The following is a 25,970-nucleotide window of genomic DNA, read 5'->3' as shown; positions in this document are numbered from 1 at the left end:
GTAAAGGACGGAACGTATTTCTGCCGCAAGTCCCGGACCGAACACACTTCAGGGAGCCGGGCTTCTAGCATCATAGTTATGTATGATGCTAGGAGTCCCTGCCTCTCCGTGGAACTACTGTCCCGTACTGAAAACATGATTACAGTACGGGACAGTAGTTCAACGGAGAGGCAGGGACTCCTAGCGTCGTACATAACTATGATACTAGGAGCCCGGCTCCCTGCAGTGTGTTCAGTCCGGGACTTCCGGCCGAAATACGTTCCGTCCTTTACGGAGGTAACATGCTCGTGTGAACCCAGCCTAAGGCCTTATTCAGACAGCCCTGTTTGGTCCGTGATATACGGAGCGTGTATCGGTCGTATTTCCCATTCCGACCACAATTCATGGAGCCAGACTCCTAGCATCACAGTTATCAATAATGATAGGAGTCCCTGCCTCTCCGCGGGATTACTGCCCCATACTGTAATGATGTTTTCAGTACAGTACCGGAGACCGTATTCCCACAGGAAGGGAGGGGCCCCTATGATTATAGAGAACAGTGATGCTAGAAACCGGCTCCCTGAACTGTGGTCGGTCCGGGAAATATGGCCGATACACGGTTCGTATATCACAAAACGAACATGGACATCTGAATAAAGCCACTTGTCTCCTATTTTTGGTGCGGATTGCGCACTGAAAATTGACTACAAATTACAATTAAGGCGATATTCAGACGAACGTGTGTGAAATCAGCCGTAAATAACTTCCGTTTTTCACGGCCGATTTGCACCCGTGCAGGACCTGTTTTCACAGATCCCTCATAGACTTGAGTCTATTGAGGGATCCGTGACAATGCACAAAAATAGGACATGTCCTATTTTTTTACAGGCCCTTCACACGGTCCGTTAAAGCAACGACCATGTGAATAACCCCATAGAAATACATGCAGCCGTGTGACGGCCATTAAAAAAAAACGTCCTTCACACGAACGATTAACACGTTAGTCTGAATAAGCCCTAACTCGTGAATGGGGTTTGTCAAAACCCCATGTACGTGCAGCAGAAAAAAATCTGCATGGAATTTAGGACGTGCTGCTGATTTATAACCCCTTAACGCAATATCACGTAACGTTACGTGATAAGGGCTACGTATGTATGTGAAGTATAGAGCGAGCTCACGGGCTGAGGTCGCTCCATACACAGTGGGTGACTGCTGTGTTACGCAGCCGACACCTCATTGCAACGGGCGGCATCAAAGATCACTTTCATTCCGCCCGTTTAACAGCTTAAATGCCAAGGTCAATCGTGACTGCGGCATTTAAAGTGTTAGAAGCTCGGGGGGCATCCCCTGAAACAAGCCATCGTGCCCCCCCCCCCCCGCGGAACAATCGACTGTTAACAACGGTTGTTATAGCAGCCTGGGGGCCTAATGAAAGCCCCCAGGTCTGCCATCTTTGTACTCCTTTGGAGCTCTGCCTCCGGCAGGGCTTCAAGGGAGACTGTCAGAATCACCATATACTGCAATACATTAGTATTGCAGTATATCATGCAGTGGATCGCTGCTTCAAGTTCCCTAGGGGGACTAATAAAAAAGTAAGAAACATTTAAATAAAAGGGGTTTTTTTATGTTCCAAAAAAAATAAAGTATTAAAAGTAAAAAAAAAAACAATAAACCTTTTCACATTTTTTCCCTAAATCAATGTTAAACAAAATAAGTTAACATAACTGGTATCGCCGCGTCCTTAAAGGAACAGTGTCATCACAAATTTTTTTTTCATATGTTCAAGATGTTAGTGCTTTATTAAAAACGTTTATATTTATTTGTGTGTTTGTGTTTTACTTTTTCTTATTTTTACACTTTTTCTTCCCTATGGGGGCTGCCATTTTTTGTTCCATTTCTGTGTGTGTCGATTAACGACACATACAGACATGGAATACGGCAGCCACAGTCCCATAGGGACTGCGAACGGCTCCCGTCCCATTCACTTGTGTGTACGGCGTCTGTGTGGGAACTGCGCATGCGCGGCTCCCACACAGTCCAATTTGAAATTGGCGCCGTCCGGCGCCATTTTCCTGTGGACCGGAAGTCGCGGCCGGACAGTAATATTACTACTTCCGGTCGCGGCTTCCGGACTTGTGCACTTGGACCAGCGGCAGCAGACGGAGCGGACGGGCCGGAGGGAGCCGCGGCGGCAGGAGCAGGTAAGAGATTTCAATGTATGTTCGTGTTTGTGTGTGTTTACTACTGTATGTAAACCTACTACACTGTGTGTTAGCTCAAAAAATGGCGACACACAGTGTAGGAGGTTACACCGTTCAAACCCCTCGTTTATCCCGGCACTAGCCAGGATAAAGGAGGGGGGGATGCTGAGAGCTCACTAGAGCGAGGGCTTTTTACCCAATTTTGCAGCAGAAAAGCTATGTGGTTGCTTTACCACATGCTTTTGGGAATGGCTCCATCTAGTGACCAGAAATGGTAAATACTATAAATTTGAATCCAATTGAATCCAATTTATAATATTTCCTGACTCGTGAAAAAAATAAAAAAAATTTGAACAATGTTTAATCACCCACACACTAAATGTTTAATTTAAAAAAACAAAACATGTTTTTCTGGCAACACATTGCCTTTAAAGGAACAGTGTCGCCACATTTTTTTTTTTTATATCAGTTTGATGTTAGTGTTTTATTAAAAACGTTTGTATTTATTTGTGTGTTTGTGTGTTACTTTTTTTTATTTTTACACTTTTTCTTCCCTATGGGGGCTGCCATTTTTTTTTCCATTTCTGTATGTGTCGATTAACGACACATACAGACATGGAATACGGCAGCTCCAGTCCCATAGGGACTGCAAACGGGGCCCGTTCCATCCACTATGGTGTACGTCGTCTGTGTGGGAACGGCGCATGCGCCGCTCCCACACAGTCCAATTTGAAATGCGCGCCGTCCGGCGCCATTTTCCTGTGGACCGGAAGTCGCGGCCGGACAGTAAGATTACTACTTCCGGTCGCGGCTTCCGGACTTGTGCACATGGAGCAGCGGCAGCAGACGGAGCGGACGGACCGGAAGGAGCGGCGGCGACTGGAGCAGGTAAGTGATTTCTATGTATGTTCGTGTTTTACTGTGTGTTTACTAGTGTATGTAAACCTACTACACTGTGTGTTAGCTCAAAAAATGGCGACATACATTGTAGGAGGTTAGACCGTTCAATCCCCTCGTTTCTCCCGGCACTAGCCAGGATAAAGGAGGGGGGGATTCTGAGAGCTCACTAGAGCGAGGGATTTTTTCCCAATTTTGCAGCATAAAGCAATGTGGTTGCTTTACCACATGCAATGCTGCAATTTTGGGAATTGCTCCATCTAGTGACCAGCAATGGGAAATATTATAAATTGAATCCAATTTATAATATTTCCTGACTCGTGAAAAAAATTAAAAACATTAGAACAATGTTTAATCACCCACACACTAATTGTTTAACTAAAAAAAAAAATACATTTTTTACTAACAACACATTCCCTTTAAAAGTCTGAACTATCACAATATAGCGTTGTTTAACCCTCTGGATGAATGGCGTAAAAAAATATATACAAAAAACACGTAAATTGCTTGTTTTTGGCCACCTTAGCGCTCAAAAAAGTGATAAAAAAGTCGCATATACCCCAAAATGCTATCAGTGAAAACTACAGCTCGTCCTGCAAAATTTAAGCCCTCACATCGCTAAATTGATGGAAAAATGAAAAAGTTATGGCTCTCAGGACAGGAGACACAAAACATTTTTTTAATTTAGCAAATTGTTTTATTTTTTTAAAAGTGGTAAAACATGAAACAAAACATATAAATTTGGTATCGCCGTAATCGCATTAACCTGTAGAATAAGGTAAATATGTCGTTTTTACCGCCTGATGGATGCCGTAAAATCATAACCCCAAAAAAATGGCGTGATCGCTGTTTTTTGCCCATTTCACCCCACAAATAATCTTTTTTCAGCTTCCCAGTACATTATGCGGTACAATAAATGGTGCCATGAAAAACTACAACTTGTCCCGCAAAAAACAAACCATCATATGGGTATATAAACGGAAAAATAAAAAAATTATAGCTTTTGGAAGGTGGGGAGGAAAAAACAAAAGGGAAAATCTGAAAAATGGCTAAGGAGGGAATGGGTTAAATCAGCTGCATGCCTATTATGTTGCAAAATTGTAACGTATTTCATCCTTTACAATTTAAAGGGTTAATTTGCTGTAAATCCCTAGCAAATTCTGTAACGCACACATTGAGGAATTCGGTGCACAAAATCCGCATCAAAACCGCAGGTAATTCCGCAGGTAAAATCTGCACCTAATTAGTTTTTAGGTGTGGATTTTACATTTTTATGCGGAAATAGGTGCAGGTTTTATGCTGCAGATTTTTTTAATTTTTTTTTAAACTAGTCCAAAACGGAAACGCAAGATAAATTGACATGTATCATATTTTGAAATACGCACCGCATGTCAATTTTTGTGCAGAAAATGTGACATGTAGATGAGATTTCTTCATATTTACTTTGCTGGTACTGTAATACACTGCGGATTTGCCGCACAAAAATACCCGTGACAAATTTGCACGTAATAAGTATCGTGTGCATTTGGCCTAACAGAGTTTTTTTTAACTTGCCCTAAGACCCCGTTCACACATGTTGGATTTGATACCGATTCCGATGACATGCCAATGATTCTTCAGCCCATGCATATGAGGTTTCCGCAACCCAGTTCACATGCTACGAAAAATTTTCCACTCTTATTTTTGTCCGCATCATGAAAAGAAATCCACCACAGCAATAAGTAGCATGCTAATTATTTTGCATGGAAAAGCCGAGGATAAGCAACTTTGAATGACAATGAGACTTAGGCCTTGTTCACACAGATTTTTGCAGGCAGAAAAATCTGCCTCGACAATCCTTCAGGCTTTGTCTGCCTCCCATTGAGAGACGGAAATGGCAGAAGAAAGGGCATGTCGCTTCTTTTTCTCGCGAGGGTTTCTTTCCGCTCGCGGGAAAAAAACGCCTTCGCCTCCCATTGAAATCAATAAGAACCAATTTCGGCTGTTTTTTTTACGCAGATTTCAACGCTGTTTCCACTGCAAATAATGCGACAAAACACTGTGTGAACAGGGCCTTATTCTTTTGCGGATCTGCTACACGCTTGTGGCACATCTGCGTCAGAAATCAAAGGGTAAACCTCAGATTTTTGCTCTGGAAAAAACACATTTATGGCAACGTAAGAACAAAGCTCCTTACACCCTCACAAGCGCTTCCCCCTCCATTAACGCCCCCTTCACATCATGTTGTTGCCCTAAGTTTATCGTGTAGGCCAGGAAATCTCCTAACGTACACTATAAACTTCATCGACGATAATTCACAGGGCTCCATTAAGTCTTTTTAGCCTACGTCGGGCTGGTAGACGTTGGTATACCTTATTTTTGAAGAATGGAATAGCGTAGTAGACTTTGCTATTCCGGAGTCCCCAGGCAGAGCATCACAAGTGCTCTACCTGTGGACTATGTCCCTGGGAAAGCTCCTGACATCACTGTCCATATATGTAAAGTGACGTCACGGATTCTCCCGGGCCGAAATCCCTGGCCAGAGCGTTGCCGACGCTCTGGCCGTGTACTCAGGCTTTGCAAAGCTTCGGACGTCACTTTATGTATATGGACATCGGGAACAGCGCCATAGTCCCTGGGCAGAGCGCTAGTAGAAGACTCCAGCCCTGTTCATGGACAGTGACTTCAGTAGTTTCCCCTGGGCTATTCCCCGGGCGACGTATCCCACAGTATGCCATACAGTCGGATACGTTTTGGCTAAACAGATCAAAATCCAGACTTTCCGTTGCCCACCCCCGGTAATGGAGGGGGGGGTGGACATCTTGGCTGTATGTGGGCCAGAAATACCTGTCACGCGACATGGTGCCAAGGAACTAATACAGCAAAATCTGCGCTCCAAAATCCAAATAGCGTTCCTTCGCTTCTGAACCCTACGGTGTGCCCAAACAGCATTATGGTGTATTGTCGTACTCGGAAGAAATTGCTTTACAAATGCAGGGGTGCTTTAAACCTGACATGGCTAGTAATCTAATAAAAGCAAGGCCCCAAATTCCACTAGGTGCTTCTGAGGACTTTGTTTGAGTCCAGTAGCACACCAGGGCCACATTTCCAAAAACTGCAGAATCCGAGCAACACATATTTAGTTGTGTTTCTCAGGTAAAACCTTCTGTGTTACAGAACAAAAATAGATTCGAATTGAATTTCTGTAAAAAAAAATGAATTTTAAATTTAGTAAATTTCACCTCCTTTGCTTTAAATCCTGTGAAACGCCTACAGGGTTGAGAAACTTTCTGTTTTGAATGCTTTTGAGTGGTGCAGTTTTTAAGATGGGGTGTTTTATGGGGGAATGTAATATACAGGGGGACAGTTTTATAAAATTATTTAATTTCTGAAGATCACAATCAGAAGTGAAAGCTGTGCTCTGATTCTAAATCTTCCCCAACATTTCTATTCCATTATTCAGATAATGATGTATGGCTGGTAATTTAGAGATGAACAATGAAAGTGGATAATCTAACAATATTGGAAGAGAGAGAATGCTAAAAAGGTTCAAGAAAAATGGGAAGAAGAATTTGCAACACCTCCACCAACTAGACTATCAATATACTGTATATGTGACAAATTTGACAGACCTGGATCCATTTGTAATGCACCAAATAGTGGTCGCCCAGTGAGTGTTGCTACTGATGAAAATGAATTGTTAGTTGCACTGGCAATTACTCAAAGCCCCAAAAAACCTAAAAAGAGCTTCTAAAGAGTTGGACATTTCCCTATAGATCTTTGGGTCGTCTAAAGCAGTTGTCACGTTGGGTGCGTGGATCCACTGGGCCGTACCGCCTTAACGGTATGGCAGCTGGCCAACAGGACACAGGTAAAAGTCTATAGTTCAAATAAGTGTACCTATGGCAACTTCGGACTGCAGCAAGACAGGCTCGGATGAGACTTTGGCAGCAGGCAGACACCAGGCGCGGTGTAACAGGACAGGCATAGTACTTAGCGCAGCTCGACTCCAACTCTATACGCCACTTGGTTCTGGATAGCATGGGATACAGAATACAGGTGGAACACTGGGAACTAGGAAACACTAAGGGTCCATTTGCAGAGACAAACATAGGTAAATGGCAACAACGCTCAGACAATGCAGAAAGAGGCTGGGCACTTCTTATAGTCCAGGGTGCTCATGGACTAACTTGGTACTTTAACTCAGGTGCATGCACTGGCCCTTTCAGAGTAGGCACGAGCGTGCGCGCGCGCGCACCCTACAGGACTCGGCTGAGTGAAGCGGAAGTGAGCGCTGGCATCTCCTGAGGAGGAGATGCGGGCCAGCGCTCACTGATCCATGGCTATGGCCGTCAGGAGTTGAGTGCACCTGACGGCCCGCTGTTATGGACATTACAGTATCCCTCCGCTTACGCCCCCTCCTCTTGGGGCCAGAGCGAGAGAGAAACTTCTTCAGGAGAGTAGGAGCATTGAGGTCCTCCTCTGGCTCTCAGCACCTCTCTTCAGGACCAAACCCCCTCCACCAAATAAAAGTTTTTCCCACCCACTCTCTTGGTGTCCAGTATCTCCTTAAACTCAAAAGTATCTGATGAAATGCTGGGAGCCACTGCAGGAGTAGGAATTTTGGAGTAGCGGTTCAGGATCACAGGCTTCAGTAGGGAGACATGGAAGGAGTTGGGGATCTTGAGGGTAGGAGGCAGCCGAAGCTTGTAGGAGGAGAAATAAAAGGAAAAAGCACGGCGCCACATAGTGTAAGTAAGCCCAGAAGTAGCAGTCAGTAAAATACAAATGAATGCTCACCACAGGGCCGTAGAACAATCGCGTTGAAATTGTTAGTAGGAGTGAGTGCTGCTGCCGAATTCCCAACCGGTCAGGCCCATTGGCCACCGCAATGAAGACCATTAATAATTTCGGAAAAACGGGAATAAGTGCAGCGCTGCTTCAAAATAAAAGTACAAATGATGTAGAATGATGAAGTTTATTGAACAATCCAGGCTACGCGTTTCAATGCCGCACCGGCATCTTCCTCAGGCCATATAGCTATATGATGAAGCAGCGCCGCACTTATTCCCGTTTTTCCTAAATTATTAATTGAAGCTTGTAGGAGACCGGGTTGATCTGTAGCAAGAGGTCCGAGGAAACTGGGAGCAAACTTGTATGATGGCACCCTCAGCTGGATATTTCTGGAGGACAGCCAGACCTTGGTACCTGGAGAAAACTGGGGAGGCTCTCTTCTCATTGTGTCTGCCTTACGTTTCATGTGGTCCACCGCCAGCAGAATGGAAGATCGGGTCTGCTGCCAGATCTGCAGGAAGTCCCTAAAAGCAGAATCAGCTGCGGTACTTCAGACATAACGGGCACCGGGAGAGGAATTCGTGGGTGTTGGCCGTAGACTATGAAGAACGGTGTATTTCTTGTGGACTCGCTAGTATGATTATTGTACGAGAACTCGGCACAAGGAAGAAGCTGCACCCAGTCATCATTCTGCTTGGAGATGAAGTGTCCTAGGTAGATCTCCATGATTTGGTTGATCCTCTCAACTTGACCATTGGACTGAGGATAGTAGGCTGAGGAAAAGTCCAACTTTACATTGAGGAGTTTACAGAGGGCTCTCCAGGACCTTGAGGTGAACTGAACCCCCCGATCAGACACGATATGCTGAGGCAAGCCGTGCAGGCGGAAGATGTGTTGGATGAAGAGGGTGGCCAATCGAGAAGCAGAAGTTAGACTGGTCAGCGGAACGAAGTGAGCCATCTTCAAAAATTAATCCACCACCCAGACTGAACTGTATCCCGAAAAGGGGGGCAGGTCCGTAACCATGTCCATTACTATATGCTTCCAGGGAGCATTGGGCACAGGCAGCGGCTGGAGCAGGCCAGCAGGTTTGGAGTGAGCAACCTTGTTAGCTGCGCACACTGAGCAGGATGAAACAGTCCATGATGTCTTTGGGCAGTGTGGGTCACCAGAAATGATGGGCAAACAGGTCTCGGGTCTTACTGGTGCCCGCATGACCTGCCAGTCTGGAGCTGTGTCCCCAGTGGAGGATTCTCCCTCGGTCTGCCAGGCGCACAAATGTCCTCCCCGGAGGGATGTCTCTAACTTGCAGAGGGTTGAACGAGACAATGCAAGACGGGTCAATAATACTTTGTGGAGACTCCATAGTGTTCTCTGTCTTGAACAACCTGGACAAGGCATCGGCCCTCACATTCTTGTCGGCCGGGCGGTAGAGGACCTCAAACTGGAACCGTGCAAAGAACAGCGACCACCTGGCTTGACGGGGGTTCAGTCGTTGGGCTGTCTGGAGATAAGTAATATTCTTGTGGTCAGTGAATATCAAGATGGGATGAACTGCGCCCTCTAGCAGATGTCTCCACTCCTCCAGGGCCAATTTGATGTCCAGTAACTCCCGATCCCCCAATCGAGTAGTTGCATTCTGCGGAAGAAAAGAGTTTAGCGTAATAGCCACATACCATTGTCTTGCCCTTGGGACCTCTCTTGTACAGGAGTCCATCAGCACCAACAGTGGCGTCCACCTCCAACGAAAACTGTCGAGATACATCTGGATGATGGAGAATAGAGGCTGACGTGAAGGCACTCTTCAGGCTATTAAATGCGGATTCCGCTTCTGGAGTCCACACTTTGGCGTTCATGCCTTTCTTGGTGGGGTAGAGATAGGAGATGTCAGTGAGGAGAAGTTTGGAATGAACTGTCTGTAGAAATTGGTGAATCCCAGGAAACGCTGTATGGACCTCAAGCATTGAGGGCGTGGCCATTCCAGGACAGCCTTTTACCATCTCAGGATCCATCTTGAGGCCTTGATATGAGATGATGTAGCCTAGGAAGAGTAGAGCATTTCTTTCAAACACAGGATACAGGTAGCAGGAACGGGAACACTGGGAACTAGGAAACACTAAGGGACCATTTGCAGAGACAAACATAGTTAAACGACAACAACGCTCAGGCAATGCAGGAAGGGGCTGGGCCCTTCTTATAGTCCAGGGTGCTCATGGGCTAATTTGGTACTTTAACTCAGGTGCGCTCGCTGGCCCTACGGGACCCGGCCGAGTGAAGCGGAAGTGAGCACTGGCATCTCCTGAGGAGGAGATGCGGGCCAGCGCTCACTGATCTATGGCTGCGGCCATCAGGAGGTGAGTGAACCCGACAGCCTGCGGCCATGGGCATTACAGCAATGCTTAGGGCTGAAAATTTATCGGCCAATATTAATACATGGATTATTAGAGGATGATCCATATCGGCATTTACAATTTTGTGAGGCAATTTTAAATTATTAAACTCAGGGAGACGGCTTTATTAGAAAAGTAACTTGTTCTGATGAAGCCAACTTCAAACTTTCAGGTGGTGTTAATAGGCACAACTGTGTTTACTACTCAACAGAAATCCCCCTTACAACAATTGAAGAACAGTAAAATCAACCTGGGGTTACAGTTTGGGCGGCTCTTTCATGTAAAGGGGTAATTGGACCTATCTTCTACAATACCACAATTTCAGTTGGAGCATGAATATGAAGACTTATATTTTCAGCAAGATGGAGCCCCTTCTCACTATGCTTTAGCGGTGCATGATTTTCTTGACAAAAAATTATCCAATAGGTGGATAGGTAGATGAGGCCAGGTTGAATGGCCACCACGATCACTAGACTTTACCCAATTAATTTTTTTCTTTTGGGGAGTTATCAAAGATAAGGTAAATTCAGTATAGTCAAGAAAACCACAGATGGTTGATAACATGATTCAGTTCATAAAAGAAGCATGCCAAGAAATGAATTCCAATAAAGAACTTTGTGCTTGAGTGTAAATACTAGAAAATTGAGGCGTTTTTCCCAAATAACACTGAATGTATCGACCAAATTTTACCTCTAACATAAAGTACATTGTGTTACGAGAAAACAGTCTGAGAATCGCTTGGATAGGTGAAAGCATTCCAAATTTATGACCGTATAAATTGAGACATGTCCGATTTGAAAAATTAGGTTCTGTCTGAAAGGTCAAAACTGGCTGCAGTGGGAAGTGGTTGAATCCACAGCTTGTCACTTTCTGCTGTGGAATGGTTGCAGATTTGTTGCATATATTCCCCATTGAGTTCAATGCAACTATTCTCTTAGTTTAAAAGAAAAAAATGACTAGACTTCCCTCCACTGGTGCTTTGGTAGCAACGTGTCACAGGTCTCTCAGCTGCTTTCTGTACAGCCAGCCTCCTGGGAGGACATTTTTGTCATATGTGACCGCTGCAGCTGTCGATTTGTGGTCTAACTCGGTGACCCTCTTAACAAGATGTTTGATTTTCAGACCAAGCCTTCATTCCACGGCAGCAGGTTCTTCTTTGTGTGCATCACATCCCCTGGTTGAGTAAGACTTGTTCAGTTTCGAGTAAACAGCTGCACAGTGGTTTTTTAAAAGGAGCACCGCAGCAGGATATGACTGCTCTCGCGTCTCAGGTGATCAATATTTCAATTTCTTTTTGAGACTTCCATGCAATCAACCTGCTTCAATTCTCATACATAGGCTAGTTTGAGGTCTTCCGGCATTCTGCTTGGCTGTAACCTGGGAGGCCAAACAGGTTTCTAAGAAAGCACTCATCAGTCTTTCTTCTCTCTGTTCTCAGAGTTTTCGGTCTTTTCTAAACTCCTTACCAGAGCTTATCTCCTCAAAGATTAGACTTAGCAACATCGCCCCAAGGCCCCAGAGGTCCCCCTCATCCAGGACATCTTGGCCTAAAGGGTCTCCCCACTCGTGTCGGCTGTCCGATTAGTGGGTGTTCGTCCCTTCAGCAGACATCATTTGCTCATGTGCACGACGCCTGGGTTCAGGAGTGTGTGGATTCGGAGATGTGTGTACATTTTTGGGTGGAGAGGGGCTATATTTTACTTTTTATTTGAAATTTTTTTACTATGGGGGCACAGGTTAGCAGGGAATAAATTATCTCTCTTTTTCTTCTGTCCCCATATATAATGATGATAGTTATGTAATGGTAACAGTGATATGCAGAAAAGCAGAACACGTCTTCTCTGCATGCCTGCGAGCCCCCCTGCACTGTAAATTCCTGTGATGTCATTAATGGCTTTTTTAACAGCTGCCCGAATGCAGAAGCACTCAAAATGAGCGCTGTGTTCAGAGGCATTTAGTCACAGGGAACGGATTATTTTTGTTCACTGTTAAAATACAGGATCTTGTGAAGAATTCGGTCTTCATCAGGCTTATGATGAAGCCTGATGAAGACCTAAGTACTAGGTCGAAACTTGTAGCTTCTAGTTCCATTTATAGAGACATATGCTATTCCAATACACGTCTTTTTAAGCAATAAAGCTGTTTTTTACTTCATTCACTGAGAGGTCCTTCCGTCATTGGGGACGCGGCCGACTTTCAACGCATGTGCAGGAGCGCCTTCAGTAAAGAGTGATCCTTTTTTCAAGTTTTTTTGGACTGTTTTCCTCCATCGGATCCCACTGATTTTTCAGCCACCAGTGCCCACTCCGAAGGCTAGCAGACTGCCCATGTATGGAGCCAAAGGTCTGCACATGCTAGATGATCGTGTTGTGCCGACCTTCTTTCACAACCACAGAATTATTACCTAAAACACCTTTGTTTGTGCCATCTGTTTTTGAATCTACGGTATCACTTTAGAGGAGCGCTCTGTGTCTCTCTTTTGTTCCCGTAGCCTTTCCCATCTCATCCTATGTGACTGCTGCAGCGGTCACATGGGATGAAAAGTCATCTCAGGAGGCCATGCTGCAAGACGACAGAAAGACGCGTCGCCATGGTTACAGGTAAGTATAAAACAGTTTTCTTTTATCGTTCAGTTTTCTGCAGTGGACATTCCGGCTGAAAAACCGCCAAAATTTGGTACGTTTTTATGGCCGGAGTTCCATGCGGTGATCAGAGTGGATATGCTGTGCAGCGTATCTGCCCTGTCTGAACATACCCATATACAAACAACTTGTAATTTTATTTATTTTAAGAAAGGCATTAAACCCCTTTAAATATCTCACTAACGCCACATCTCTTGGCGGAGAGTTCAGTAGTCTCGCTGCCCTTCTGTGATGTAGAATTCTTCATAGATGTAGTAGATACCCCCTTGTTATAGTTACAGACCTGGTTCAAATAGATCATGACAGAGATCTCTGTATTAACCTTTGATTTAATACATAGGTCACCTCTAAGCTGTCTTTTTTTTTTATTTTTTTTAAGACTAAATAATAACCCAATTTTAGTAATCTATTCTTGATTAGATTCCTACATATGAAATGGAGAGATGATATGAGAAATCTTTCAGCTCAAGTATGGTCTAGTTCTCTGCGTACAATTCTAAAACTTTCATCTAGTTTGACCTATCAGTAAGCACAACTTTTTATTACCCATAGATTATATCTGACTCCAAAGATGTTGGTAAAGCTTTGTTCACATCTGTGTCGGGGTTTCATTCATGGGTTCCGTCAGGGGAACACATAAACAGGAACCATAGCTTTCCGGTTGCATTACCATTGATTTCAATGGTAACACTTCCGTTGCTAATGGTTTTCGTTTGTCTCCGTTCCATAAGGTTTCCATTCTTTTTGCGGATTGAATAGCGTAGTTGACTATACGCTATTGATTCCGCTGAAAAAAAAATCCAGAAACCTTACGGAACGGAGAAAAATGGAAACCATTAGCAACAGAATCGTTACCATTGAAATCAATGGTAATGCAAACGGAAAGTGTTGGTTTCCGTTTATGGGTTCCCCTAACGGAAAGGTCTGATGGAACCCATGGACGGAACCCTGACGCAGATGTGAACAAAGCCTAAGAATAAAATATAGGGACGCTACTAAATGTTCAAAATGTTTAACCTCTTAATGACCAGCCTATTTTAGACCTTAATGACCAAGCTATTTTTTACGTTTTTCCATCGTCGCATTCCAAGAGCTATAACTTTTTTTTATTTTTGCGTCGACATAGCTGTATAAGGCCTTGTTTTTTGCAGGACAAGTTGTATTTTTTAATAGCACCATTTTGAGGTACATAATATTTATTGATGAACTTTTATTAACTTTTTTTGGGGGGGAATAGAAAAAAATCTGACATTTTGCCACACTTTTTTGCTTCCTAAATCTACGCTGTTTACCGTGTGGTATAAATAACACAATAACTTTATTCAGCGGGTTGTTACGATTGCAACGATACCAAATTTGTATAGATTTTGTATGTTTTACTACTTTTACACAGTAAAAACTCTTTTTTTTCAAAATTATTTGTTTTTGTGTCTCCATATTTGAAGAGCCGTAACGTTTTTATTTTTTTGCCGATGCAGTTGTATGAGGGTTTTTTTTTGCGGGAAGACATGTAGTTTTTATTGGTACCATTTTGGAGTAGATGCGACTTTTTGATCTCTTTTTAATCAAATTTTTTTAAAGTCAAAATTCACAGAAAACAGCAATTTTTTCGTCTTTTTTTATTTAATTTTTTACGGCGTTCACCGTGCGGGTTAAGTAATGTAATATCTTTATAGTCGGGGTCGTTACGGACGCGGCGATACCAAATATGTGTAACTTTTTTACTTTATTTTGTTTTTTTAATACTAAAGCAGTTTGTAAGGGGAAAAAGTTGGGTTTTCATTTTTTTCACATTTTATTTTCATTAACTTTATTAAACTTTTTTTTAAACTTTTTTACTGGTCCCACTAGGGGACTTTAACATGCGATTCTCCGATCGCTATTATAATACACTTGAATACTTTTGTATTGCAGTGTATTACTGCCTGTCCGTTTAACACGGACAGGCATCTGCTAGGTCATGCCTGCGGCATGATCTAGCAGGCATTCGCTACAGGCAGACCTGGGGGCCTTTATTAGGCCCCCGGCTGCCATCGGAGACATAGACACTCGGCAATAAGATCGCCGGGTGTCGGTGGGATCAGAGGGAGCTCCCTCCCTCTCTCCAAAAACCACTCAGATGCGGTGCACGCTATTGCGCACCGCATCTGAAGGGTTAAACGGGTGAGATCGATACTAATATCGATCTCACCCAGTCGAGCAGGGACGCCCCCAGCTTTCAGCTACCTCTGGCAGCTGAGAGCAGGGAGATTTGACAGCTCCCTGCTCTGTTTACTTTATTCTGATGCAGTGCTGTAAAAAGGCATATGCATCAGAATAAAGCCTGTTAGTGGCCGCCGTGAAAAGGCGTATTGGCGGTCACTAACGGGTTAAATAGGCACTTCACTTTTCACAAACTTTGCATAAATCAATAGTAAAGCAAATATAAGAAACTTTGCAATATATCTTATTAGAGAATAGTGCCTCTGTCTCGACTTATCAGGCTCCTTTCTTTCCACCCTCCTCCTAACTGTTCACGCATTCTGAATTTACTGCTATACCCATCGCTACAAGACAAGATGGACTATCAGCTCACTGAGGGATCAGGGTAACAGCTGCCCATAGGAGTCTATATAGATGGGAGGGGGGAGCAGGAGCAAAGTGAGAGAGAGAGAGAGACAGATTCACAGATGCTACTGCAGCTCCCTAGTGAGTGTTCTATCTCACCCCAATTCTGGATTTACAGCTACACTGCTCATTACTGCTGTATAATCTCTTCCATACTGCCTCAGCTTTATATATGTGATAGGAGAGCAGGTTTCTCCCCTTTTTTGTGTGCTGTGTATGGCAGACATGAAAGCAATTAATCTCCACCCACTAGCTTCGGGGTAACAGAATATTAGAGATAGAGCCTGCAGAGGGAAAAACTGCTAAAAATAAATGCAGAATACAAGTCATATATTGGCCAGAAATTGAGTTATTCCTCGTGTACACACATATGATTGCTTATTCTGAAACAACAGGTTCGCTTTAATGGTCCATTCACACGTTGAGGTACGGTTAAAACTGCATCCAAAAACCGCATGCGCTGTTACCGCGATTTAGTGTGTTTTTCCGATGCGTTTTTCCGATGTGGTTCTAACTGCACTCCCCTCAACCGCAACATGTGAATGGACCCTAAGGCTTAATGCATTCTCTCTAGATTTTGGGACCAAGTAATTGTTAATATTTATTAATGTTTGATTTCAATCGATTTCCTGATAGTATGCTGTGTGTACAGCCCCCTGCACGCACAGCGTAATGCTGTCGAATATTCATCCGGAATTTCCATGTGAAAATCTGCAGCATTTACGCAAGATAAATTGACAACCCAGATTGAGAATCCGCACCAGAAATCAATTTCCACACAAGTTTTTTGCTGATTTTTTCCACAGCGTGTGGATAAGATTTGTTCAAATCTCATCCACTTTGCTGCTAATGTAATACTCTGCAGAATATTGCACCATTTACGCAACGTGTGCAGGAGCCCTACTAGATGTGTCAAATCTATACAACTTGTCTCCTAAATATTATTGTGCTGGTTTAGACATTATATGTCGCTCATAAATTGATTAAAGTAATGTAATTAAATGTAAACTTTTTTAATTGCATTTTTTTTTCTTTTTTTTAAATAAGTCGGTGTGAGTGAAACTTTATGTACAGTTTTTATTTTAAAAAATGTTTACTTTTTGAGATACAACTGTTCTGTATTCTTTATACAGAGCAGCTGTATTGTTCGCTAAATCCTGCTCCAGTCAGGTCCGTGGGACTGACGGGTTCAGTGAAAGCGGGTTCTGGGTGTCCCTGACACGGAGTATCCACCTGTAATCTATCACATCTAAGTTCATAACTTATATGTGATAAGATTACAGGTGGGTCAGAGACTCGCAGGACACGCTGACACTGAACCCATCAGGACCGCGGGACTGACAGGTTCAGGTCATAGCGAATAATACAGCCGCTCTGTTTAGAGAATACAGAACAGCTGTAGCTCAAAAAGTAAAAATTATTTTGAATAAAAATTATATATAAAGTTGCACCAATCATACTGACCTTTTTATTTTAAAAAAAATGCCATTCAAAGGTTTTCATAGCCTTTAATGAAATTCCAAGTGACCTATAATGCCTTCTAAAACAGCACAATAGGAGGCAGGTGGTATAGATTTGACACACCTAGTAGGGCTCCTGCACACGTTGTGTAAATGTTGCAGAATTCTGCAGCGTATTACATTAGCAGTGGATGAGATTTGAATAGAGATATCAAAAGTGTCAAATATTCCATAGTCCAAAGGGGTAAATATTTTGCTATGGACACTATATGCCAATGTTTCTTACAAGATAATTCTATTTCAAAATAATAAAATATTGTACCCAGACTTTTCCCTGTTATTTTTTGAAGGTATGATGGAACACACCAAACGTCTCTTAAGAGCATTTTTTGAACTCTCTCAGACACACAGAGGTAATAATTAATTCAGTACCTAATATGTAGTTAAGAATGTGTACAAGCTTGGTATCAGCTACCCCAACATATGGATTGTCGTAAGTGTTGTGAAAAAGTATTTGACCCCTTCTAAATGATCTAGTATTGCATATTTTTTCACAAAGAATAGCCTCTGATTTTTAAACAAAATGTAGGGTTGTTTGAGTTATGTCATTTCCGAATTAATAAAGAGTACAAACCTGTAAGAAATTATATAATAAAACAAACTAATATACTCATGGTTAAAGGGGTTGTCTCATCACAACAACTCCTGTCTATATTCCCTGTCAGGCTTGGCCCATCAATGTATTATATGGAAGGCCAAACACTGCTTTCTAGACTAGTCTAATGCATTCCTATGGCCAGCGATTTATAGCTCACTACAAAACAAAAAGTCTAGGTCTAGCTCCAGCCTTAGTATTCAATATTTTTTGAACTCAAGTTGTGCAAATGAAGGCAAATCAATAAAAACAATATTTACTGCTTAAACATTGGGAAGTGACTGCCTGTATCCAGTGCTCGAGAGAAAAATATTAGGTGAGTACAACTTTTTTCATTGTGCATTGTTACATTGGTTAGAGGGGGCATAGACAGAAGAAAGGCAATGTCACGGGTCATTCCAATTTTATTTTATCACCCTTGCTGGCTATCACTTGCTGCTTCTGTCCTACCAAAAATAAAATAAACTTGTTATATTGATACTAAACTTAGAATTACTTTCCTAGCATTTGGAGATGTGTTCTCGGTGATTGGTGTCCGGGAGCCTCAGCCTGCGGCAAGTGAAGCTTTCGTCAAGTTTGCTGATGCACATCGAAACATTGAAAAGTTTGGAATTAGTCTTTTGAAAACAATTAAACCAGTAAGTGATCATATTAGGAGGACATTGTGTCATGAAACTGAAATCTTGAATATGTTTCTAGAGTTGTGTTTTGAAAGAAAAACTAAAGCAAGAGACCTGGAGTTGACTTAGAAGTAATGGGCAGGTTCCACAGTCACAGGTGCATACCGAAGTTTTGTTTCTAGTCCGAATGCAATCTTAAAAGCAGAAAGCTGAATGGAATTTAGTACATATACTATTCCAGACTTCTTTTTGAAATAATCAAATCGTGTATCTGCAGCTTTAAAAAAAAAAAAAAGAAGGCCTTCTTTATGGCCCATTCAGATGTTGCATTTGAGTTGTGGTTAAAACTGCATCCAAAAACCCGCCGCATTTTTACAATTATTTGGTGCGTATTTCAATGCGGTTGCGGAACCCTTTACAAAAACACATCAAATTGCGGTAAAAACGCATTCGGTTTTCGAATACGGTTTTCGATGTGGTTTTAAGTGCCCTCAACTGTAACGTGTGAATGGACCTTTAGTTTTTTTTACCGCAACTGCAACAAAAGACGCACAAAAATGCAGTGAAACCACATGCAGTTTTTAGATGCTGTTTTTCGATGCGATACAAACCTTACCGCAACTTATCAATGGACCCTAAAGGTTTTTTACTATTTCCTACTTGGCTGTAAGGCAAGAGTTGCTGCTGTGGTTTTCTTAACAGATCTTGTGATTTTTAAAAATAGATGAAAAACATTTTTTTCATAAAAAGTGGTTTTAATTTTTAAAAGTGTAAAAAAACTAAAAGAAAAACCAATACACATAAGTGGTATTACCATAATTGTAATGACAGGTATAATAAAGTTAACATGTTATTTTAACCGCATGGTGAATGGTGTTAAACGGTGTTGCTTTTTTCCATCGCCCCCATAAAAATAATAAAGTTAATTTGTATATAACCCAAAATGATTCTAATAAAAAATATCACTCGTCACGCAAAAAACAAGCCCATATATGGCTACATTAATGGAAGAATAAAAAAGTTATGGCTTTTGGAATGCAGCAACATAAGAAATGTTCTTTTCATCAATCAGACTTTTATGGCATATCAGTGGATATGCCAAAAATGTCTAATTTGGGAATACCCCTTTAAGTTAGATATTAGTATTTTGGTTTCTTAGCAGTAGCCATTTTATTATTTAAAGAGACTTTGTCACCACATTATAAGTGCCCTATCAACTACATAATGTGATCGGCGCTGCAATGTAGGTGACAGTAATGCTTTTTATTTAAAAAAACGATCTTTTTTCACAACGTTAGGAGCGATTTTGGTTTATGCTAATGAGCTTTCTTAATCCCCAAGTGGGCGTACTTTTACTTTCGACCAAGTGGGCGTTGTACAGAGGAGTGCATGACGCTGACCAATCGCCATCATTCACTCCTCTCCATTCATTTACACTGCACTAGCGATATAGATCTATCGCTATGTGCAGCCTCATACACAAACCCTAACATTACTACAGTGTCCTGATAATGAATACACATGAAATCCAGCCTGGACGTCATGTGTACTCAGAATCCTGACACTTCTGAATCTTTTCTATGAGATTCCAGCAACAGATACGAAATCTCGCGAGATCACGGAGCTAAACGAGATTTGGTTTCACTTGCCGGAATCTCACAAAAAAAGATTCAGAAGTGTCAGGATTCTGAGTACACATGACGTCCAGGCTGGATTTCATGTGTATTCATTATCAGGACACTAGTAATGTTAGGGTTTGTGTATGAGGCTGCACATAGCGATATATCTATATCGCTAGTAATTAACAACCAAAAAGTCTCACAGGTATGGTAATTTGGCTAGGTATCACCCGCAAGGCGAAATGTTCTACCTCCAAAAATGTCACTATAAACTAGCGAAAACTCCACAATTACATTAGAAACCATGAGAAAAAGGAGTCATATAAGTACACAAAGAAAAATAATTTTATTGTTACATTCGAAAATACACAAATATAAAAACACAAGTACACAACGAGGTGTTAAAAATTGAAAGTAGATAGGTGGATCAGGTATCAAAAACCCTCAACACGGGCATGCCATAAGTACAAAAACGTGAGAGGTTCCGTTAGTATATAAATGTATGGGGGAGAGAAAGCACATCGCCGTCACATACAGACAATGCTGGTTCACTGCAACGGAATCTGTGCCATCTCACCACCAAATAGTACATGCACATAAGCAGTAGATGAAATAACGTCTACAAACTAGTAACAAGAGAGTTACGTCTAACTCTTCAAATGCATGGTCCCAGAAGTAGATGAAGGGAAAAGGAGCCGGCCCACTATAGCCTAGTGTGAAGGGGAACCAAACGTCCGCTTAACGTCCGCTTTCTCTACCCCATACATTTATATACTAACGGAACCTCTCACGTTTTTGTACTTATGGCATGCCCGTGTTGAGGGTTTTTGATACCTGATCCACCTATCTACTTTCAATTTTTAACACCTCGTTGTGTACTTGTGTTTTTATATTTGTGTATTTTCGAATGTAACAATAAAATTATTTTTCTTTGTGTACTTATAGTCTATGACTCCTTTTTCTCATGGTTTCTAATCTATATCGCTAGTGCAGTGTAAATGAATGGAGAGGAGTGCATGATGCCGATTGGTCAGCATCATACACTCCTCTGTACAACGCCCACTTGGTCGAAAGTAAAAGTACGCCCACTTGGGCATTAAGAAAGCTCATTAGCATAAACTAAAATCGCTCCTAACGTTGTGAAAAAAGATCGTTTTTTTTAAATAAAAAGCATTACTGTCACCTACATTATAGCGCCGATCTCCTTATGTAGGATAATGTGGTGACAGAGTCTCTTTAAAGAGGCTCTGTCACCACATTATAAGTGCCCTATCTCCTACATAATGTGATCGGCGCTGTAATGCAGATAACAGCAGTGGTTTTTATTTAGAAAAACGATAAATTGTGACCAAGTTATGACCAATTTTAGATTTATGCTAATGACTTTCTTAACAACTGGGCGTGTTTTTACCTTTTGACCAAGTGGGCGTTGTAAAGAGAAGTATATGACACTGACCATTCCGCATCATACACTTCTCTCCATTCATGTACTCCGCACATCGTGATCATGTGAGATCACGATGTGCTGTCACTTACTCACACATTAACTTTACTGAAGTGTCTTGAGAGTGAATAGACATCACCTCCAGCCAGGGCGCGATGTCTATTCACAATCCCGACACTTCGGTAACGTTTGTGTGTGACTTACTCACACAGCACATCGAGATCACGCTGTGCTGTCTTTCGGTAACGTTTGTGTGTGTCATTACTCACACAGCACATCGAGATCATGCTTGCTGTCATTAACTCCCACACAAACATTACTGAAGTGTCGGGAGTGTTAGACATCGCGTCCTGGCTGGTAGTGATGTCTATTCACTCTCAAGACACTTCGGTAACGTTAATGTGTGAGTAAGTGACAGCACATCGTGATCTCGCAAGATCACGATGTGCTGAATACATGAATAGAGAGAAGTGTATGACGCCCACTTGGTCAAAAGGTAAAACCATAACTTGGTCAAAATTTATTGTTTTTCTAAATAAAAAACACTGCTGTTATCTACATTACAACGCCGATCACATTATGTAGAAGATAGGTCACTTATAATGTGATGACAGAGCCTCTTTAACAGCCTTTTAGTAAGCTTCTGAAACTAGGAAGCCACAAAGAGTAATTTACTTGTTTACTGCGGAACCCCTTTGACCCCTTCAGCATCGAACCTATTTTATCTCTTAGAGCAGCAGGAATGTTTTTTGGTGGCAATATTCTTCTTATAAACATTGGCTAATTCAGGTTTTAGCCTAGTGTCGTAGGAGACAGACATGACCTGATACTCAGGTCTGATGGTATTTTTTATTTTAGTTTTATTTATGCTTTTCTTACCTTAGCAGCAGGTGAGTTTACAGCCTATTTACAGCTCCCTGCGGTTGTTGGGAAACCAGGCAGTCATCTGCTCTTTTTCTCACTTTCCGCCGGTCACTTAACGTTTATTTTCTGCGGACTGAGTGCCAGTGCCCCACTGTTTGTGCAAGATTACTGAGCAGGTGCCCCTGCGTGCACCCGAAGAAGTCTGATGTTTCTATTCCCCTCTATTTTTAGGGAAGTACTGTGAGTCCCTTCTCTGTGCCTTCCCTGTTTTTTACTGGGAAGTAAATCCTCCTTTAGGGGCGTTTCTAGGGGTTTAGTCCCTACTTACTTCTGGAGTTTCTGGCACTTTGCAGTATGGTCGCCCCAGCCGTTGCGGCCGGGCTTTCTAAGCTTGTGTCTGGCCCAGGCCGTGGTTGTTTCCTCCGTTTTGGCTCTGCTCCAAGCCGTTCAGGTGTTCCTTTTTCCTGAATTTGATTGGAGGAAGACCTTTTCGGGAGACTGAGTTTGGGGCGGGGCTTAGGTCTTTAGAATGCAGGTGCCATTTTCAAAAATGACTTGAGAACTTCAGCTCTGCTGCAACTTATTTTCTAGTGCCATCCTACTGCCGTCCTCATCACAGGAGTACATAGCTTTAAGGGTCTGGCAGGCCAGCATTTTTTCTCTATTGTCTGTGTCTTGTACTTCCCCAGCGGTTCGGTTTCTTCCTTAGATATTGCTGCTTGTTTTTTTTTATGTGTCTTCTTCTCAGGAGGATGTTAGCAAAGAGCCTATACAGGTGGGCAAGGCTACTTTTTATGCCTGTGGCAGTTGTAATATAAAGTTTACTTCAAAGTAAAAAAAGGAGTGAAGCAGCAGAGGTCCCAGGATATGGGATGGTATCACGTCGGCCTAGCCAGGATAAACCCCTACCTATCGACTACAATAGTTTTACCAGCGCTCGGACAACAGCACACATCTCCTATGATATACAAAAAGTGGTATTTATTCGTCAAGCATAAGCAGAACAGCAATGTTTCGACCCATCATGCATATAGGGTCTTTCTGATGCCTAAAACTATGTCTAAATAAACCCTCTTAAATATGTGAATGGGAATTATCATGTGACTCGGAATCACCAACTGTGTCAAAAGTTTAGCAACAGTTAACTCGCAGATACATGAAATGCATGTCAATTAGACAAACCAGTAAAGTTAAACCTATGTACAAAAAAAATACTATAACTATAAAGTGCAACATATTTAAAATACATTTCAAACTTGTCCATGTCCTGATCCATCCTGCATCACTTCGGCTGTCAAAACCTTAAATACAGGTAAAGACGTGGGCACTACGGACATTCAGGACATATATAACTATGGAGATCTTTGTACTTTGTAATACTACAGCTCTCCAAATTGTAGACGCTATGACCTAGCAAACCAGTCATTGTGTCATGTATCACGTGACCCTAGTGCACATATCAATATTCAAGGAGGTTCAGGTCGCTTAGCAACTAGTTGTACACACTAGACTTAGCCAAATGTCACATAATGCTTTTGAAAGTTGACTTTCAGAGATTCGGGTCAGAGGGAGAAAAGCAGATCACTGTGTCACTCCTCCCCTTCATATGAGGTGTGTCACCAGTGCACAAGGTTGCGCTCGAAATACGTGCCACCTATAATAGGTAGAAATATAATCAGTGCATTCCTCAACTGACCGGCAACGTCCCAAAGTCGCCCTATATCAAGCACTGATGTGACCACGATCATGTATGTTATGTATTGCATCTATTACCTTCTATAGGTCACTAGTCCCATCAGGAATAAAAGGGGGCATATATATTCATAAGCGATGTAGCATTCGATTCATGCAGGCTCAATCAATCATCCATTGTGGTGAGCAATTCCCCCCTGTACCAATGATCCATCGGCATTTGACAGAAATTGAAACAATCGAACTGTCGCTTTTTTCCAAGCAGTTTGTTCCCTTCTCCTACGGAAAGTTATTGTCTCCGTTCCTCAGCTTGAACGATTTCAACTGTTCTCCTCAAATCTTTTTGCAATTCCCAAGAAGAATAGGTCTCTTTGTTCAATCCTGGAATTGAAGATGTTGTATTGCTTCATTCACGTTTGACGGTTTCTCATGGAATACTTAATGGTCAATCATCGCATTGCTGAAACTGGGAATTCCTCTCTTCTATTGGGATTTGCGATGTATACCTCCATATCCCCATCGCAAGGACCCATCAACGTTTCCTCAGTTTCGGGGTGGGTTCTCTACATATCCAATTTATTGCTCTCCTTTTTGGTCTCGCCACGTCTTTTCGGTTCTTTACCAAGGTTGTAAAGATTCATTTGGCGCTTTTGCGGGCCAGGGTAGTCGCTGTCATACCTTATTTGGATGACCACTTGATGAGGGCACCCTCCAAAGAGTACAATCTTCATAGTCTCCAGATGTTTTCGGACACTTAGTTCGGATGGATCATAAACTAGGAAAATTCCTTATATGTCCCAACTTAGCGCATGTCTTAGCAAGTGTCTTTCTTCCAGTTGATATAGTGGCCTCCATTCGAACCGAGGTGGTTCTTCTCCACCAGCACACTCCTTATCTATCAGTTTTTGTATGGAAGTGCTAGGCAGAATGGTGTGGGCCTGCAAGTGGTTCTGTATGCACCGTTCCACTTAGGCGCTACATTCACGCGAGTGTGAGAGATTTACGCACGTAAACAACATGTGTAAATCTGTCTGTATATGTTATTGCATCAGTGTGCTTTGCGAGTGGCATGCATTTTTCACGCACACGCAAAGTACTTTTTTTTCAATGGAATTGATGCGCAAATCATGCAACAATGTGCATTTGTGTGCTGTGCGTGGGTTTTCACGCACCCATTGACTTCAATGGCCGCGTAGGTGCGTGAAAACACCAATATAGGGCCTGCAGTGAGTTTCACGCAACGGACTCTAGCTGCGTGAAAACTCACGCATGTGTGAATAGCCCATTGAAATCAATGGGGCTTTTTGCTGTGTGTTTCGTGTGAATGGGGCCTTAAGGTCCCTCCAGTGGGCATCCTTTCATGCTGGGACAAGTCTCAGGACTCGCTGGACAAATTCTGCCCGTCAGGAGTTGCGATGGTGGTAGACCTCAGCGAACATCTCAATATGTCCGTCTTTTCTCCCCCTCCAGTGTCTGGTCATCTCAACGGATTCCAGTCTGTCCAGGTGGGGTGCAGTTTGTCTTTCCTCAAATAGTTCATGGTACTTGGTTGCAGGAAGAAAGGTCCTTGCAGATTAACTGGTTGGAATTGGAGACAATCTTCCTAGCCCTCTAGAACTGGACTACTCTTCTTCAGGGTCGGCCGGTCATAATCCAGACAACTCCACGATGGTTGCTTCTCTGAACCACTAGGGCAGCACCAGTAGATGGGTGAATCTGTTGGAAGCCTCCTGGATGTTACTGTGGGTAAGGCAACATATTCCAGCGCTGTGAGCACCAGACATACCAGCAATGGACAGCTGGGCTGCAGATTTTTCTCAGGCTCCTGATGAAGCCACAGAGGAAACACGTGTCGTGCTTTTTGTACACCCTCCATTTTTTTCTAGAACCTTCACACTATGGCCAATGGTATGTTGTCAGTTTCTATGACCATTTTTCATTACTTATAGGCATCTGGCATACATTCTTGTTAACGTGTGCATTGCTTGGGTGGCATTTATTCAGTGTCCTTGGGCAATTCCTATCTTTGCTCTATATGTGAGCATTACTTATAGTCTTTTCTAGCACACTAATGACTTGGCATCACAGACCAGGTGGGCTATTAAATTTAGTTAGATCTTTTAGGGC

At 42.5% G+C, this 25,970-nt stretch overlaps 1 protein-coding gene across 1 annotated transcript in view; it reads left to right on the top strand.

Moving 5' to 3' along the window:
* PICK1 (protein interacting with PRKCA 1) overlaps positions 1-25,970 on the top strand; it is a 201,593-nt gene that overhangs the window by 124,586 nt on the left and 51,037 nt on the right. Inside the window, exons 8-9 of the mRNA XM_075832285.1 lie at positions 17,300-17,362; positions 18,109-18,242. Coding sequence (XP_075688400.1) covers positions 17,300-17,362; positions 18,109-18,242 — 197 coding nt within the window. The remainder of the gene's footprint in view (positions 1-17,299; positions 17,363-18,108; positions 18,243-25,970) is intronic.

This window comes from Rhinoderma darwinii, chromosome 7 (assembly GCF_050947455.1).
Source record: "Rhinoderma darwinii isolate aRhiDar2 chromosome 7, aRhiDar2.hap1, whole genome shotgun sequence".
Lineage (NCBI taxonomy): Eukaryota > Metazoa > Chordata > Amphibia > Anura > Rhinodermatidae > Rhinoderma > Rhinoderma darwinii.
The sequence above is the reverse complement of the archived record's forward strand: the minus strand, read 5'-3'. Positions and strand labels throughout refer to the sequence as shown.